The sequence below is a fragment of the Ictalurus furcatus genome, chromosome 18, assembly GCF_023375685.1.
Source record: "Ictalurus furcatus strain D&B chromosome 18, Billie_1.0, whole genome shotgun sequence".
Taxonomy (NCBI): Eukaryota; Metazoa; Chordata; class Actinopteri; order Siluriformes; family Ictaluridae; genus Ictalurus; species Ictalurus furcatus.
This window is the reverse complement of record NC_071272.1, coordinates 15,955,775-15,974,189: the sequence shown is the minus strand read 5'-3', so window position 1 is coordinate 15,974,189 and position 18,415 is coordinate 15,955,775. Positions and strand designations below refer to the sequence as shown.

The 18,415-nt window shown below is 38.9% G+C and overlaps 1 protein-coding gene across 3 annotated transcripts in view; it reads left to right on the top strand.

The window, feature by feature from the left end:
- The first annotated feature begins 748 nt into the window (after nt 1–748).
- Nucleotides 749–18,415, top strand: part of dixdc1b (DIX domain containing 1b) — a 44,117-nt gene continuing 26,450 nt past the window's right edge. The window contains exons 1-6 of one of the 3 annotated variants that reach the window (XM_053648487.1): nt 749–771; nt 854–935; nt 1,250–1,288; nt 15,951–16,080; nt 17,733–17,858; nt 17,960–18,212. In XM_053648487.1, the coding sequence (XP_053504462.1) occupies nt 1,259–1,288; nt 15,951–16,080; nt 17,733–17,858; nt 17,960–18,212 (539 nt within the window). In that variant the 5' untranslated portion in view covers nt 749–771; nt 854–935; nt 1,250–1,258. The other 2 variants (XM_053648486.1, XM_053648485.1) reach the window with 2 other exon arrangements.

Genomic DNA, 18,415 nt, shown 5'->3' with positions numbered 1-18,415 from the left:
GGTAGATAAAATGTGAAAGTGTCCTTATAGTGGAGTAAATATGATGACGTAAGATGCAGTGCTCTGTAGGCTTCCCTACATGTGGAAAAAATGAGATGAAGTGCCCTCTGTGTGAGAAAATATTCTCTAGTAGGAGGTGCCCTTGTTATTTTTTTTAACCCCTGCCCCTCAGACAGCCCGTGTCTGCCCCTGTTGTTAAGAACAAATGAATTGACAATCAACCATATGTTATCCCACCATGTTTATGTTTCCTGTGATGATTCTATTAGTGTAGAATTATTTATTAAAATAAAACATCTTTCCAAAACAATTCTGAAAAGGCGTACAGTTTGTGTCACTGGGCTTAAATTCATTCAGCAAAAGTCATTCGTTCGGTAAAATCAATGTAGTCATAAGGCTGGAAAAAACATAAATTTCACCAGCAGGAGGAGACAAAGGGCACGCTTTCATACTAGCGTACTAAATGGTACACCAAAATAGTACTAATGTAACGGGAAAAGGCAAAGTAGTTGGCATACTATTTAGTACTACAGTAAGCAGTCTGGCTTGTAGCCGTTATCCAAGCGCACCTGTTAGGAGTTACAAATTATAAATATTTATTTACAACCCTATATCACGTCTCTTCAAAATATTATCTCATTTCCGACTATATTCAATTGAAATGATATTTTTAAACAATTCCACTTATATAATGATAATGGTATTTTCATCACTAACCCACGTGATATTGTTTCTGGTAACCATAGAAACCATTGGGAGAACGCCACAGAGGTTTGTTTTGAAGGAAATGCAGGCTAAATCCATGAATGTTAATGTTTATTAGTAATACTGTTTCATACTCCTGTGACTACAGGGAGTCATATCAACTCGGAGAGAGAACCGAATTGTAGACCAAATGAGTCTGAACTGATTTGAGAGGAGACCTTGTTAACTTGGTAAGATAACCAGATTTGTTCAGCTGTGTCATGAGCAAACTAGCTAGCTGTGCTAACTAGCGCTGTTAGCTGAGGATTTAGCTCTTTTGTATGAATTTAGTTTGATTAACGTCACTCGGATGCGCCGGACCTTACAGTGAAACTTTTACAGCGAAAATTATTTCCCCTTGAAGTGAAAAAGCACCTGTTAAATCTTTACTTAAACGATAACGTTATTGGTTAGCTAGCTTGCTAAGTTATGCAGCACTTTTTAACTCATTAACGTGTAAACAAATCTGAAATGTTTATTATATTCGCTCTGGCTTATTTTTCAGGCCAGAAAGATGCCTCGCTCCTCAGGTGTGGAAGGATCTGTAAGTCTGCTTACTATCATGATGCTTACTGGCAACAAATAATAATTTTATATATATATATATATATATGAGTGCATATTAATAAAGTTGATATACTTGAACAAAAACCACAAGGAAAATTAGCTTTTTTCAGTCATTTGTTCAACAGAAATATCAGTAGATGCGATATTCTTCTGTGAAAAAAATAAGTACACCCTTGGCCTTAGAAGCTAGTCTTGCCCCCTTTAGCAGAAATAACTTCTTTTAGGTGTTTTGTATAATTGTCCACCAGTCTCTGACATCGGCTTGCTGGATTTTTTTTTTTTTATCACTCTTCCATGCAATATTCTTTCAGTTGAAAGATGTTTGAGGGTTTTCTTGTATTGCCCGTTTCAAATCCCCCACAACATTTCAATGGGATTCAAATCTGGGCTTTGACTAGGCCATTCCATAACCCTGCATTTCTTCTTTGAGTCATTCCTTGGTGGATTTGCTAATGTAATTAGGGTCATTATCCTGTTGAAAAGTCCACTTTCGGTTCAACTTCAACTGTCGGACAGATAACCTCACATTATCTTCAAGCACTGTTTGATATGATGCAGAATTCATAGTTGAATTAATGAATGCAAGCTGTCCAGTCCCCGAGGCAGCAAAGCAACCCCAAACTATAACATTTCCACCACCGTCCTTCACAGTTGGTATGAGGTGATTCTCCTTAAAAGCTGTCTTTAGTCTGCCCCAGCATGTCTGCTGTTACTGTGGCCAAACAACTCCATCTTTAATTCATCTGTCCAGAACACATTATTCCAAAAGGCCTGGTCTTTGCCAATGGACATTGTTTCTTTTTTCTAACTTCTCTTCACAAGTTATTTTATTTATTTCCATGCTCTCCCATTAAATTAAAAAAAAAAACAACAATTACAAGGACACATTAACAATAATTAATCGCATTAAGCAAATTAGTTTGCCCTGTCATCGAGCTTTTTCTTTTTCTGTCATCTTTTTTCTTCTCTAGGTGTGATGTGTAAATATCAAGCAGAATGCAGTTTTATGGCAATATTAGCAAACTGAATTTTAGAAACAAATGAAAGATACATCTTAGCCAATCAAAATGCAGTGAATCAAAAAGCATAGTCTGATTAACTTAAAACTGAGGACAGTGATTTTTCAGCCGAAGGTTTGGTGAAGTTCTCCTAACAGTCTGGCAGCTTTGTTCAGGGGTAAAGCTCTGAACTCCATCAACATCCAACTAATCAGTACAAAGAGGTATCTCCAGCAGCTTTGCTTTATGTGACTTGTAATTTGGTGAAATTGTAAATCATTTCTAATCCAATTTATGTGAAATTCAGTTAATTAGCGTGCAGCATATTCTCACATTGTATGGCATTGCTGCCTCACACACACGTTCCCTGGTTCGATCCTGAGCTTGGGTTATTGTCTGTCTGCAAGTTCTCCCTATGTCCATATGGGTTTCTTCTGCGTTCTCCGGTTTCCTCCAAACTCCCAAAAACATGCCAGGTGGTGGATTGGCGACGCTAAACTGCTCCTAGGTGTGTGTTCAACCTAGCCTGTGATGGACTGGTGTCCCATGCAGGGTTTCATTCCCACTTCGTGTTAACATCCTCAACACCCCCCCGCGACCCCTTGAATCCATGTATCACCATGATTTCTCTCATGTTCCTGACTATTATGCAAGTCTTTTTTTAATCCTTCTTGCTTTTACATAAATTCCAACTTCCTACTTGCTACACAAAGTAAGAAATATATGTACTGAAAATGTTTTAAACACAAATATTCATGATAGCCATATATAGACATATGAATGCAATGGTACACTCAATCATGTTGTGCGTAAATTCAGAAAGCTCCGCCCCTTCATGGGTTTATTAAGTAGGCAAAGAATGTACCTGTGAAGCCAGAACTACTTAATATATCTTAAAGCATAGTTTGAAAGAAGTGAATAAGTGAAATAAGTCACAATGTCTATCACTAGGGGGTGTGAGCAGTTTACTGATGAATCCTTTTATTTTAAAGAACTGATGTGTTACTCTGTGATTGAACTACAGATTCCTGATCACAGCAGCATCACTAATACACCATAATTTAAAGCAAAAACACATTCATTACTGACTACAGGGATTTAAAAGGGAGAGATCTGTTTTTAGTGCTTCTGATTTAGTCAGAATATGCATTACTTGGGTTATTGCATGAATCAGGAAGTTTAAAGCTGGCAGGAAGGATGTGGTCTAGTGGAGTTGTACACATCACACCCGTGCAGAAAACTGTGTATTGTTTAGCAATTGTTGTTGTTGCATGCTGTTAAACAGCACTGCCTTGAGTTGTCTTAAGATTTGTTCATGTTCACTGTGAGAAGGCTTCCAGTGCTAATGTTAGAGGAGAGTATGAAAAGGAAGTCATAGAGAAGTACTTGATAAGTAAGGAATAAGTATGATGGGGCATGCCATTATAGGGAAATAATCAACAGAAGTGTAGTCTGTGAAACAAGTTTTCTTTCTGTTTCTGTTATCATTAACGTTATAGCAGCTATAAACAGTCACCTGTCTAGATGGTGTGTTGTTCCACTTATGCCACAGCGATTTGCCAACAAATACAATGGTAAATGTATTAATGTACAAAACGTTGTACATTTTAACGGTTTATAGTTAGAAAAATGCAAAAAAGAAAAAAATCCAAGGCACTTTTTCTGGTACAAAAATTAAAAAGCCTCTATTGTTTTTTGGCTAGTCACATTAGGACATACAAAGTTTAAAAGACACACTGATGCATTTTGGCATACAGCCTCCCTCAGGGTGTGTTAGAGACCTAAATGAGTTGCAGGTATAAGTGTAATTAAGTAGTCAATAGCATTTAAAAGATTCAAGATTTGACACTCAGTATGTTTACATGGACAACAATATTATTAATATTAACATGGATAACAATATAACGCAGGCTTGGAACAACTCAAAAGGCGCTATATTCTTTATCTTTCGCGTTTCAGCGTTTTTATTTTATATACACGCGTGCACACGGCTCTGTGCCGGTTGGCTCTCTCTGACTACGTTTACATGGACAGCAATAATCTAATTATCGACCTTATTCTGAATAAGACAGTATTCTGACTAAGGTGTTTACATGAGTTGCTTTTAGAATATTCCTTTCATGTTCCTGTTTTACGAGTTATAGAACATAGATCAATTAACGGCACACCGTCCAACGTTCCCTCCAGAATTTCACGTATCAACATACAGTCTGTATTTGTTATGGTACGGTACACAGTTTTGGGCGTTTCATTTTTAATTTTATGAAAGCTTCAAGTGCAATTAATTATTTGTCATGCTATACGTGCAAATAGACGACTGCTTGAAGCCATGGGCTGCGTCCCAAACCGCATACTTACCATGCATACATGTATTTCACCTACTATATAGCAGGTAAGTATGCGGTTTCAGACGCAGCCTTGCTCTCTTGCTTGAGGTCACACGGTTGAGCACTGCCATGTGTGTACGTGTCCTGTCGCAAAATACGGTGAACTCTTCCACACAATGTTAATAGTGTGCTTAAGGTGTTTAAATGTCTCTAATACACTTTGATAATGTGTAAAACAGGAATACTCCACATGTCTTAATTCGATTTGTGTTTACTTCGAGTATGACTTTAGCCGGATTATTACATGCACAAAATATATTGTTGTCCATGTAAACGTCTGTCTGTCTTTCGAGGCGTCTGTCTCTCCTGTTTTTATTCTCGCCTCAGCTCACTGCAACACAGAACATTCATAAATAGCCTATAATTCCCCGCAGTTGTGCACTCCTTACCATTCTCCGGCTCCGAACTCCATTCACAAACCCTGCGCTCGAGCACGCCCCGCTTCCACACTTAATCTGTTCAAACTCTTTATTTCTGACCAAAATGCGGGCCATCATCTCAAATTGCGGGATGCGGGGCAAAAGACTAAAATGCTGTGTATTACAACACAAAGCGGGACGTCTAGTCAGCATAGATGTAGTAGAAAAAGTCTAATATACACAAATTTCACTATATGAAGGGTTTTCCGAGGCCGGCACGCACGCGCTCGAGAGGAAACAAAAAACGGATTTGGGCCACTTTTTTTTTTTTTTAATAAAGGTTTTCTAAAAGTTTGTACTCAAAAGTATGTTTCTTCAAAATAGTTTTTAATTCCCGAGTATGTATATTCATTATCAACACGTGTTTTTCAGGCTAATCTGAGGTGAAGTATGTTTTGAAGTTTCCGCCCCTCAGATTAGCCGAGCTGCTGGAACCTGGGGCATCGCTATAACGACAGCTGCGCGCTCGAGTTGTGCGCATGCGCGTTTCATCCTTGCTAGCTCGGGCTACTTCGGATCCTGTTTCTGTGTGTCGAGCTAACTGTGTGTGCGCGCACATATGGCCATCACACAAGATTGAGCCGGTGTTTGTACAGTTTCTTTGTTTGCCCCACTGTGTAGCCATGCGCGATTAATACGAGCCAGTGAGTCAGAGGACTAACGGGACTTGTCTCCCTTCACCTCTCATCTCATCTCATCTCCTCGCCTCTCTGCGTGGGAAGGCTGAAGAATGATCGCATCCTTATCCAAAGGAAATTTACTCGATGTGCTGCAGGAGGGATTCAATGAGGTACACAGCCAAAGCAAAAAACTTTGAGTATTTGTCCGCGCTTCCGCATAATCAAACCTTGAGGAGTTGTTTGCGTAGCAGGATAAATACATAACACTCTCCAAACTTAGCTATCGACTTTAGATTGACGAGGAAGTGAACTAAAGCTAGCGTTATATCATGTTTATACAACTGAGGTGATGTGAACGGCTTATCTCCATCTCCATGTGTGAGAGTGGTTTGCTTTAGAGATGTACCGATGCGATACTGAGTCTGTTTATCGGCTCGATATTAACCTGAATGCTGACTAGAGTTCATCTACATCACGTGACGTTGACCTTTAATGTTGCACATAAACAGTGTGGTACAGTAGCGCGACATACCCATGAGCACGCATTTTGTCATTATTTCCATTATTTTCCCATGTGAGCCATGCTGAGTCTGGTTACCACTTCTTGCCAGGATAATAAAAAGACCGAACATGGTCACATGGGTGGTGGTGGTAACAGTGCAGACTAATGATTGGTCCTAAGCAATTGTACTATTATTATTGTAACGAAGTTGGCAGCACACCAAATTTCACAATACTGTACTTGATAGTAAGTGAAAACAATAGTTTACTCTACTTCTTGCTTCATATTATGGCTGACTATTCGGGCAATAGTATCGGTAATTTGGGATGCATTGCCCACAAAGCGCAGAGGTCTTCAATAGTGATTAGACATATGCCTTTTAATATTCAAATATCTGTAAAAGTTAATAAACGGATATTTGGTGAACTGCTAGAAGAGGGAAGAAATGTTTATTTTTAACAGATGTAATATTGAGAGATTATCAACAGAAATGTCCGACACAAATGTTAAAAGCTACTCAATCAGTATGTTTACATGGACAACAATAATCCAATATTAACCTGATTAAGACAATACTGTGATATGCTGATTATTAACAGCGATTATTGATTACCTTAATCCGGCTAAAACACAAATACAAAGTAAACACAAATCGAAGTAAGACATGTGGAGTATTCCTGTTTTAGTCACATTATCGAAGTGCATCATAGACATGTAAACACCTTAATCACACTCTTAACATCGTGTGGGAGTTTTCACCGCATTTTACGACCGGACACATACACACGTGGCAGTGCTCAACCGTTTGACGGCAAGCAAGAGAGCACGGCTGCGTCTGAAACCGCGTATTTACCTGCTATATAGTAGGTGAAATACGTGCATACATACTAAGTATGCAGTTTTGGACGCAACCCATGGCTTCAAGCAGTCGTCTATTTGCATGTACAGCATAACGAATAATTAACTGCACTTGAAGGTTTCGTAAAATTAAAAATGAAACACCCAAAACTGTATACGGTACCATAACGAAAATGAACTGTATGTTGATACGTGAAATTCTGGAGGGAACGTCGGACGGCGTGGCATGGGGATGTAATGACACATGCCGTTAATCGATCTATGTTCTATAACATGTTCCATTCACGGGAACATGAAAGGAATATTCTAAAAGCAACTCATGTAAACACCTTAATCAGGATATTGTTTTATTCCGAATAAGGTCAATAATTAGATTATTGCTGCACAATATTCCAGCCTGTAGCCCTGCTATAACAGTGTGTGCTTTGGCGTCGTGAAAGTTCTAACTGCCAGAATGTTCATTTTGTTCATTGTAATCAGTATTATCGTTCATTATGAAGGACAGTAACGTATAATGCTTGCATGTTATATTTAGTTAGTAAAAGAAAACACATGAATGGAAATGAACGTTCCATGAGAGAGCATCGGGCAGTATGTAAAACGAAGAACGGAGCAGGCTTGCGTACAGTATTGTGTCTGGTGTGAGATGGACTTGAACACCTGACCATCACGCTCATATGTGGCTCTTCCTTAAACTGTTGCCATGAAGTTGGAAGCACACAATTGTGCAGAATGTTTTTGTATACTGTTTCCCTTCACTGGAACTAAGAGGCCCAAACCTGTTTCAGCATGACAATGCCCTTGTCCATAAAGCGAGCTCCACGAAGACGTGGTGTGCCAAAGTTGTTGTGGAAGAACTTGAGTGGCCTGCACAGAGCCCTGACCTCAACCCCACTGAACACCTTTAGGATGAACTGTAACACTGACTGCACCCAGTCCTCCGAGCCCAACATCAGTACCTGACCTCACTAATGCTCTTGTGGCTGAATGGACATACATCCCTACAGCTATGCACCGAAATCTAGTGGAAAGTCTTTCCAGAAGAGTGGACTCCCAGAAGAGGGGACCAAATCTGGTATGAGATGTTCCAAAAGCACATTTGGGTGTGATGGTCAGGTGTCCAAAAAGTTTTGGCTGTGTCCAGTTTAGTGTAAGCCTCTTAATGGCGTTGTCTTGCATGTTAATGCGAATGAATTATCATTCTCTCTCTTTTGTCCTTTGACCTTCCTATCTGCTCACCCTCAACCTCCAAACAATCAGACAACTCCTTCAGGTTATATAATGAGAAACGGACACAAGTACAAGACCATATCTGGTACAGTATATAGTCATAATTGACTTGTTGATACTTGTTATATGATTATTTGATAGTCCGTTTCGCAATGTTCTTTAACAGTGTTTGCGAGTATTAATGTAAAAATGTCAGTTTCAGATCAGTAACGAGTACAATCCTATCCGATCCACAGCCTTATATGTTTATTATTTCTTGTACTTATAGTTTAGTTAGGATTATTTCCCTGTCTCATGCTTAGCTGAAAGACTCCTCTCTTATATTATATTCAGTATAATTAAATTATAAGCAGTATCATGTACTAGGTAATACTCAAAGCACTGATCACTTAAAAACATTTGGTGCATTTATAATTAAAACCATTTACATTCTGTAAAATATCACTCATCCTGACCATATTGGCTATATTGAATTGTTTGCTATAATAGCAGTTTAAAAAATTAGATAAATTCTTTTTTTTTTTAATTTATGTAAAAAAAAAAAAAAAAAAAGAAGGCTAGATAGTTACTTCCTTATATAGAAATGTGTTTACATGAGTTGACTGGCAGGATTTATATACATTAATTACTAGACTAGAATTCAGTTTCTAGTCTAGTAGTGTGAGAAATGCATTACAGCTCTGTGCAGTTTTCCCCAATAATGGGGCATTTACAAATTTACAAGATCCGTCCAGCACCTGTTATGCTGTGTCTTTTCTACCAGCTGTCCTTCTGTGTAACCATAAAGCAGTCCAGTGATTTGGTTCTGGTTCCCAGCTGCCCTTGTGCTATAGAAACAGGAACGTGCAGGAAGGAGTGACGCTGCAGTGAGGTTCTCAGTCTGCTTGGTCACTGCGAGAACAGACCGCATGCTTAGCGTCACGCCTGGCTGCACCGAGATAGCAATACGTTCTGGCTGTCCAGCATGGTCAGCAGCTAACACTGCCTCGGTGTTGTGAATGCTCCCTGTGTTCAGCATCCTCTCTCGAGAAGGCAGCCGGTCTGGACCACTCTGAGTTTTTAGAGAGACAGATATGCTCCAGACAAGGCAGTCTTTGTTCTCACCAGCCCAACATATGCCAAATATTAGCACTGGTTTTTTGTGTGGCTGTTAAAATATTTCACATTATAATATCTGTTTGCATGGGAAAAACTCCAAAGGAGTACAGGATTGCTTTTCTTTTTAAACTTTGCCTCGCTTTATTATTCATCGCTGTACGGTAGAGGCTGTCAGGACTGAATACGCTGCAATTCAGTTGTGGACTTTTCCCTCTGAGTAAGGAACACCAATGGGGAGGCATGAAGTGTTTTATTCCTCTTGTACCGCAGCAGTTTGCTGCTTATAACTTATTAAATAATAAATGTCATTCAGCAACGTTATATCCATTTATAGGTATGTTTAATGGTGTGGAATGTACCATGGAAAACATTTGTTGCGCAGAAATCGTCCTATTGGACAGAAATGTCCTGTTGCGCAGAAATCGTAAAGTCCTCCAGCATGTCAGAAAAATGACAGCTTCACCTCTGATTGTTACATAGCACCAACACTGTAGACTCATTTTATAAATGCTAATAATAAACATCTCCTCACAGACAACTTCAGCACGTTTACATGTGCGATGCTAGGAACAGCGTACGGTTAGAACAGTCTGGCGGTGCGCGTACTCTGCTGTTGATGAAATTTGCATCACGCGTACTGTACGCTGTTCCTAGCTTACATGTAAACATTGACGCATACTTTGGGCTTAAATCTCCTCATGTTGCATGCTAAGAATTTGTACTGTTAGTACGCATGTCTCGTGAGACACCTTTTCTCATACAGTGTCTGCACAAAATTCATTCCAACTATCGTTTTTCCTGTAAAAAAAAAAAATTCTAACTTTGTAAAAGAAATCTTTTGTTGCAGTCATGTGTAATACAGCCTGGTGAATTTACTGCTTAAAACAAGTCATTTCACTCCCTACATAGGGATGCAACAGGCAGAACAGGCATGGTGGCTTATTGGTCAGCACGATTGCCTCGGTTTGGGGGTTCGAATCTTGCCTCCGCCCTATGTGCACGGAATTTGCGTGTTCTCCCTGTGCTTCGGGGTTTCCTCCGGTTTCTTCCCCCTGGTCCAAAGATATGGGTTGTAGTCTGATTGGCATTCCAAAATTGTCCATAGTGTTTGTGTGCGTGTGCGATTGTGCCCCGCGATGTCCAGGGTTTTCCCTTGCCTTGTGCCCCGAGTTCCCCGGGATAGGCTCCAGGTTCCCCCGTGACCCTGTTTAGGATAAGCGGTATGGAAAATGGATAGATATGATGGCAATCATCGAGTGTATCGACTAATACCCAGTACTGATGCCATACTGACTCCTCCTCAGTAACCAAGCTGACTCTCTGCAAGTTATGCAAAACATCAGAGGTGTGATTGAGTCATCTATAATATGAACATAATCTTTTTATAAGTCGTTCTGTCTAAAATGATTGTGAACTGGGCTTGGATTCTCAGCCTGGTCTGTCAGCATGTTTATCGCATTTTGTTGTCGGTATTACTTATACCTAGGGTTGCACAATTAATCGAATATCGATCGCGGTTACGATTTTGACTGCCCACGATTAAATGAACATGATCGACTGCGATATTAATGCTTAAAGTTCGTTCTCCGCTAATAGAAAACTCTGCTGCAGATCAAATCAAGCGCTTCCTAAACTTACAGCCAATCACCATAGAGCGGCACAGGGATGACGTCATTTTGTAGTGTCAAAACCCCGAAACGGAGTTAGCATTTTAGCCCTTGAGCTGCCAGCTTCGCTTCGAGCTCCAGCACTTTGCGCGAGGAGAAATCATGAAATTCACACGATGCTAAATAGCAATACAGAGGTTGTCGGGGACATTAAACATCATCACGCTGAACGGGAAAAAACATTGCAGATAAACTCAGGGCTGTACAGTGCGACCATTTCACTCGCATTTGTGACTGAAAAGTATTTTGTGCGACCATGAATAAATATTTATTCACACCGGTGTGAGTGACCCTGTTCGGAGTTGTTGTAAGCTACAGTTACTTTCACACTGCTTTTCATCTCCTCAGTTAACCGAACAAGTGTGGAAATACTGCAGAGAAGCCATTATGATGACAAGTAACTCTGTACATCATCTGCTTCAACTTCCCAATCTCACAACCGCCATCTTTTATTGATCCCGCAAAATGACCTGCATCTGCTCGTGTAGACACAGTGGCTACGCGCGGAGTAAATTAATAATAATGCTAACGCTACAAGGTGGGTTTAATTCAAACTTCTTTATTAAAAAATTCCTCACCAATCATAATCAAGAGTAGCAACTGTTCAGTATGTAAACATACAGTACACTGCCGCTTTCCATTCACTAACTCTAATTTACTTCATTTAAACTCAGGGTTGCCAGATATCACTAGAAAAGTCAACTCCTGTTTCCATGTTTTGATTTAATCCCCCAAAAACATATTATCAGCAGACTGGTACTGGGGAACCAATCTAAAACTGATAAACAAACAAAAATAAAACTACTAAACTGTAAAGACAGAAAATATGCTTGGTTATAAATAAATCATTTAATATAAAAAAATAGATATTATAATAACTTAATAAAATGATAAATTAAATAATTAAATTAAATATTTCCTTAGGAAGCCATTAGCCTTTTTCCTAATATGATCATTTTTGTGTTAGTCTACTTTTAATTAGGACTCTTTATTGTTTAAGATATTTAAAAATAAATGTTATGCTTGTTTGTTTATTTATCAGTTAACCAACAGTATCTCATTGCTATTATTTTAACTCAATTAACAGTGACCATGAGCAGAGAGCTTACATTTAATTGTTTATGACAGACCTCCTGATTAAAGCTTAAACAAAAAAAAAAGATTGGTATCTGGATCGGTTTCGGCTGTAAAAATCCTGATCGGCGCATCAGTAATGAACACCATTAAACTAAAGCGCTTTGCATCTGACGGGTAAATGAGCTCACCCAATCACATCCTATATGAGATTATTCAGATATATACACAATATACACAGAGCGGGTCGAGAACTGACTCCAGCCCAGAATCATGGCGGTGAAAAATGTCTAATAGAGTAGCTTTAAATATATTTAAGAGGAGCAGACTTCAAAGACTGAACATCGATGTTTATTGTATTTGTTTACAAGGTGGAACAGGTTAACAATTGTTTTTTGCATACAGTCTGTAAAATTAACTGAAAATATTAAATTTAGTTTATCAGAAGGTAAATTAATTTGTCATGGCTCACACTATGTTGCTAAATTTTGTCATAATTGACCAGCTCAAGTTTTCTCATGCCTACTTGTGCGTTATATTGTGGCATGAGAAAACTTAATAAATGTGAAAGTGCAATAAAAATATGTTGTCACTAAAATCAATTAATAATCGTGATAAATAATTGAGATCTCAATATTGATCAAAATAATCGGGATTATCATTTTGGCCATAATTGTACAGCCCTACTTATACCTCATACAGAAGGATCAGCCCTTCTAATAATGTTTAAATGTGTGTAAACAACCAAACTGTAGCATTGCATCTCTGACCCATTTTTCCTCTGAATAATAACGCATTCTTGACTTCTAGCACTTTGAAAACCGAAACTTTATTCAAAATGTCATCATGTTGCCAGGAGGCGTGACATGACAGCAGTGCTTATTGGGGCATGCCATTCCTGAAAGGGTATGAATGTACTGTCTGTGCAGTCGTTTGTGTACTGGCTGCAGAGGAAACAAGAGCCAAGCCTTCATTTTGTGACGAGACAGTGGAAATGCAAGGTGGACTAATCTGCACTTTCGATTCAGGCCTGAGTGAAAGGAGAGGGATTTCTGGGAATCACAGGCCATGAGTCCTGAGGCCTCAGTCCAAAGCTTCACCGACGTAAAAAATTGTGTTCATTTAACTTTCCCTGGATATGTTAATGGATGGCTTCCATAGGTACTTTTGTACTCGTTAAAGTTTTATGATGAATAGAATAAATGATGCTTAAACTGTGGTTCTGGAAGTAAAAATGTTAATTGTATTAATCGTATTGGATTGTCAGTGATCTGTAATCCATCCATTTACCATTAGGTCTGAGCATTTATGAACGATAATGAGTCTTTATTGGTCACATACACATTACAGAACAGTGAAATTCTTTTTTCTTCGCATATCCCAGCATGTTAGGAGGTTGGGGTCAGAGTGCAGGGTCAGCCATGATATGTAAATATAAATAAGAAATTGTAATAATTGAGAAATTGCTCTGGTATAAGAGGAATAAAACACTTTGGGACATGCTGTTATAGGAAAACAATCAATTTCAGGGTGGCAACTTTTACTCTGCTCCGTATCAGACCACCCCATTGTTGATTATTTTCCTGTAAGTCTTTTATTCTTACAACCCCAATTCCGAAAAAGTTGGGACAGTACAGAAAATGAACCAAGAGGAGTGATTTGTAAATATACTTTGACTTGTATTTAAACAAAAAACGTATAAAGACAAGGTATTTGATGTTTTACCTAATCACTGGCATAGTTTTTTGAAGGTAAATGTTTCATTTGAAATTGATGCATGCAAGACATTCCAAAAAAGTTTGGACGGGGAAATTTAGGACTAATAGCAATGTGACGAGTTGAAATAAGAAGGTGATGTGAAACAGGTGAGGCAATCGTCTCCATCCATCCATCCATCCATCTTCTATGCCGCTTATCCTTTTCAGGGTCACGGGGAAACCTGGAGCCTATCCCAGGGAGCATCGGGCTCAAGGCAGGGTACACCCTGGACAGGGTGCCAATGAGGCAATCGTCTAATCATAGTATATAAGGAGCCTCCAAAAAAGGTCTAGTCCTTCAAGAGCAATGATGGGTCGAGGCTCGCCAATCTGCCAACAGATGCATTAGGGAATAATTTTGAGAACAACATTCCCCAAAGAGGAATCGGTAGGATTTTGGGCATTTCACCTTCTACAGTGCACAGTATCATTAAAAGATTCAAGGAATCCTGTCAAATCTCAGTGTGTAAAGGGCAAGGCCGAAAACCACTTCTGAATGAGCATGATCTCCGATCCCTCAGATGTCACGGTCTTAAAAACAGTCATGAATCTACAATGGATATCCTGACATGGGCTCGGGAATACTTTGGTAAACCTTTAATAGTCAACACCATTCTCCGCTGCATCCACAGATGAAAGTTAAGGCTTTACTATGCAAAGCAGAAGCCATACATCAACACTGTCTAGAAGCGCTGCCGACTTCTCTGGGCTCGGTCTCATCTGAGATGGACAGTAGCACGGTGGAATTATGTTTTGTGGTCCGGCGAGTCAACATTTCAGATAGTTTTTGGACAAAACAGCCGTCGTGTTCTCCGGGCCAAACAGGAAAAGGACCATCCAAGTTGTTAGCGTCAGGTCCAAAAGCCAGCATCTGTCATGGTATGGGGGTGTGTCAGTACCCATGGCATGGGTAACTTGCACATCTGTGAGGGCACGTTTAATGCCGAAAGATACATACACGTTTTGGAGCAACATATGCTGCCATACAGAGCAGGACAACGCCAAACCACATTCTGCCCAGATTACAAGCACATTCAGAGAGTGCAGGTGCTAGCATGGCCTGCCTGCAGTCTCTGATTGAGAATGTGTGGCACATTATAAAATGCAAAATAAGGCAACGAAGGCCCTGTACATTTGCGCAGCTGAAGAAATGCATAATGGATGAATGGGGGAAAATTCTGCTTGCTAAACTTAACCAGCTAATGTCTTCACTCAGCGCCCAAACGCTTAATAAGTGTTATTAAAAGAAAATGTGACTGTCCCAACTTTTTTGGAGGGTGTTGCAGTCATCAGATTTGAAATGAGTGTATATATTTTTTTTAAATAATAAATTAAATTCTCAAAGTAAAACATCAAATAATGTGTTAATAATGTGTTTTTAATATAGTACAGGGTGAATTGAATTTGTAGTTTCCATACTGTCCCAACTTTTTCCAAATGGGGGTGTACATAATGTACACAAAACCGTGATGTAATACAAAAGACGGAAATATACATCAGTAGCAGTGTTCGAGAACATAGGGAGATAAACGTTTGTAAAAACAAGTTGAGAGTGGAGAGAAAATGATTGGTGCCCTTTTTTAACTTTTTTTTTATTTTTTATAAAAGTTCATCTGTAACTGGTTGTTCTGTTTCAACACTTTAAACACTTTTTTGTAAGTCTATAGAGATGCTACTTAGAAGAGAGATTTCCCAGCTTTTAAAATGCACCGTCACTATTCAGCTCTGTTGTTTAGTGCTCTCAGTTTTGTGTGGTGTTAACCCAGACTGTTGAAATGACACCAATCTGTAACTGACACTGCTCTTTTGTTTATGGGTGTGTCTGAGAATGTAAGCTGTGTCGTAGCATCGTGCTCTAAATTACATTTCTCACGTACATTTCGTTCATTTGTTTTATTCTACAGTTTGAATTGATTAAGTCCAGTGCTAAAGCTAATTTATGCACCAGACCTTGCTGTTGTAATATTATGTAATGTAATGTGCGTGCTATTGCTAGCATGGGTCGTATAACCGAGCGTTATATTTTCAGCAACAACTGGTGGCGTATGTGTCGTGGGTGAATGCTCAGCTGAGGAAGAAGCCCGGTCTGAAGCCCGTAAGCGATCTGCGGCAGGATCTCCGAGACGGTGTGGTGCTCGCACACCTCATTGAGATAGTGGGTAAGAAGATGGAGTCATAAATGTCAAGCTATTACCTGTACAATTCTTTCTCTGACCTGACATATTGAAAGTAACTGCATTTCTTTTCTGATATCTATATTCTTTTCTGACTATATGTTTTATGATATGGGGTCGTTTCCTTACAGTACTACATTAGGTAATGGCAAACTTATAGTACTTCTGCACTCTCCATCCTCATACAGTAATTATTTCTCATTTTTTTTAAACTAACACACTGTGCTCTGTGGTTCTGTAGCTACAAAAATCCTTGATTAGAACCATCAATTAACCTTTAATTAAAAGTGCTTTTTTAAATATTTTTATAAAGTTATTTGTGTGTGTGTGTGTGTGTGTGTGTGTGTATATATGTATATATATATATATATATATATATATATATATATATATATATATATATATATATATATATATATAAATTTTTTAACATTAATTAATAATTAAAAGAATTCTAAAATGTGTAGAATTAATAATTTATATGATTTAATCACAATTTCTAAATATTTCTAAAAAGGTTTTGAAAATGGATGGCGTCTCACTTTTTTCCTCATAAACAAACACACACTAAACCTTTATGGAAAGACCTGGTGTCTTTCCATAAATACACTCTAATACACTCAGGTTATACCATAAATACACTCAGGTTATACCATAAATACACTCAAATACACTCAGGTTATACCATAAATACACTCAAATACACTCGGGTTATACCATAAGTACACTCAGGTTATACCATAAATACACTCAGGTTATACCATAAATACACTCAAATACACTCGGGTTATACCATAAATACACTCGGGTTATACCATAAATACACTCAGGTTATACCATAAATACACTCAGGTTATACCATAAATGCACTCAAATACACTTGGGTTATACCATAAATACACTCAGGTTATTTCACAGGTACTCTGAATATATAATATGTATTCAGCATTGTCTATATGTAAGAAATGTTTGTTTTTTGGGTTTTTTTCCTAATTCCAGCGTAATCTTGTTTTCCTGTGTGATACAAAGATGGAGCTGGACATATTGCATTTTTCCTAACTTGGTTATTCTGTTTATTCCTTTATGTTATCATTTCTATGTGGGGACTATAAGTGCACTGGGACTTGTATGGCAGATTTTACGTGTAATGAAAGCATAATAATAATAATAAACAGGCACGGTGGCTTAGTGGTTAGCACGTTTGCCTCACACCTCCAGGGTTGTGTGTGTGTGTGTGTGTGTGTGTGTGTGTGTGTGTGTGTGTGTGTGTGTGTGTGTGTGTGTGTGGAGTTTGCATGTTCTCCCCATGCTGTTTTGGGAAAATGATCAAGGTGGGAACAGTAACTCCATTTCACGCCACCACATTATTCATTTTCCTCTAAGAGCATACCGCAAAGTGGTTTATTCTTTATTTGGTGTAAACCTGAGTATCAGTTTATATAGCCAAATAAGATTAAACTGTTCCTGGTGTCCACTATTATTATTATTTTAATGATTCTGCTGTTATTGTTTTAATGTCCATAAACCTTCTTCCCATGGCATGCTATCGCTGTTAATCATGCTATCAAAGTATATAGGACAATTTTATTATCTAAGTATATTATTATTCACATAGCTTTTATTTTGTTGTGTGGTAGCTGGCGAGCTCCTGGAGGGTATTCACTACTCACCAAAGGACAACCAAGAGAAGAGAGAAAATGTGGAGAAGGTTTTGCAGTTTGTGTCCTCCAAGCGGATACGCATGCCCCAGACGTCTGCCAGAGGTGAGTTTCTGAGTCACTCGCATGTAGACTAGCTTCTGTACACGTTTAAACCCACCACGAAATACAGCCTTCCTGTTTATCTCTGCTCTCGCTTCTCACAGACATCGTGGAAGGGAACCTCAAATCTGCCATGAGGCTCATCCTGGCTCTAGCAGCACATTTTAAGCCTTCTGCCTCAGCCAATCACAGGGCAGGAGCTGCTTCGGGTAGAAACTCGACCGCCTCCTCAGCCAACCACAGACCTCATTCCACTATGGCCATGGCCCAGAACGCAGCAGCGGCTCTAGCAGCTGCCCGGAACGATGCGTCTCGCTCAGGGCGCAGCGTTCATCAGCTCAGACAGGACTGGCACAGGTCAGCCTTTATTCACTGTTCTTTTGAGACAATTGATAAAGATACATGATTTATAACCTTTTGGTTCATGTAGTTCCATTGTGTTTGTGTTTTTCTTTTGTCTTTTATTGGCATTAAGTAAACCGATTATCATCATTTTAAATAATAAATCGTGATGACTCATTGCAGTAATATATTTGCAGTCAGTAAAAGTCACAGCACAC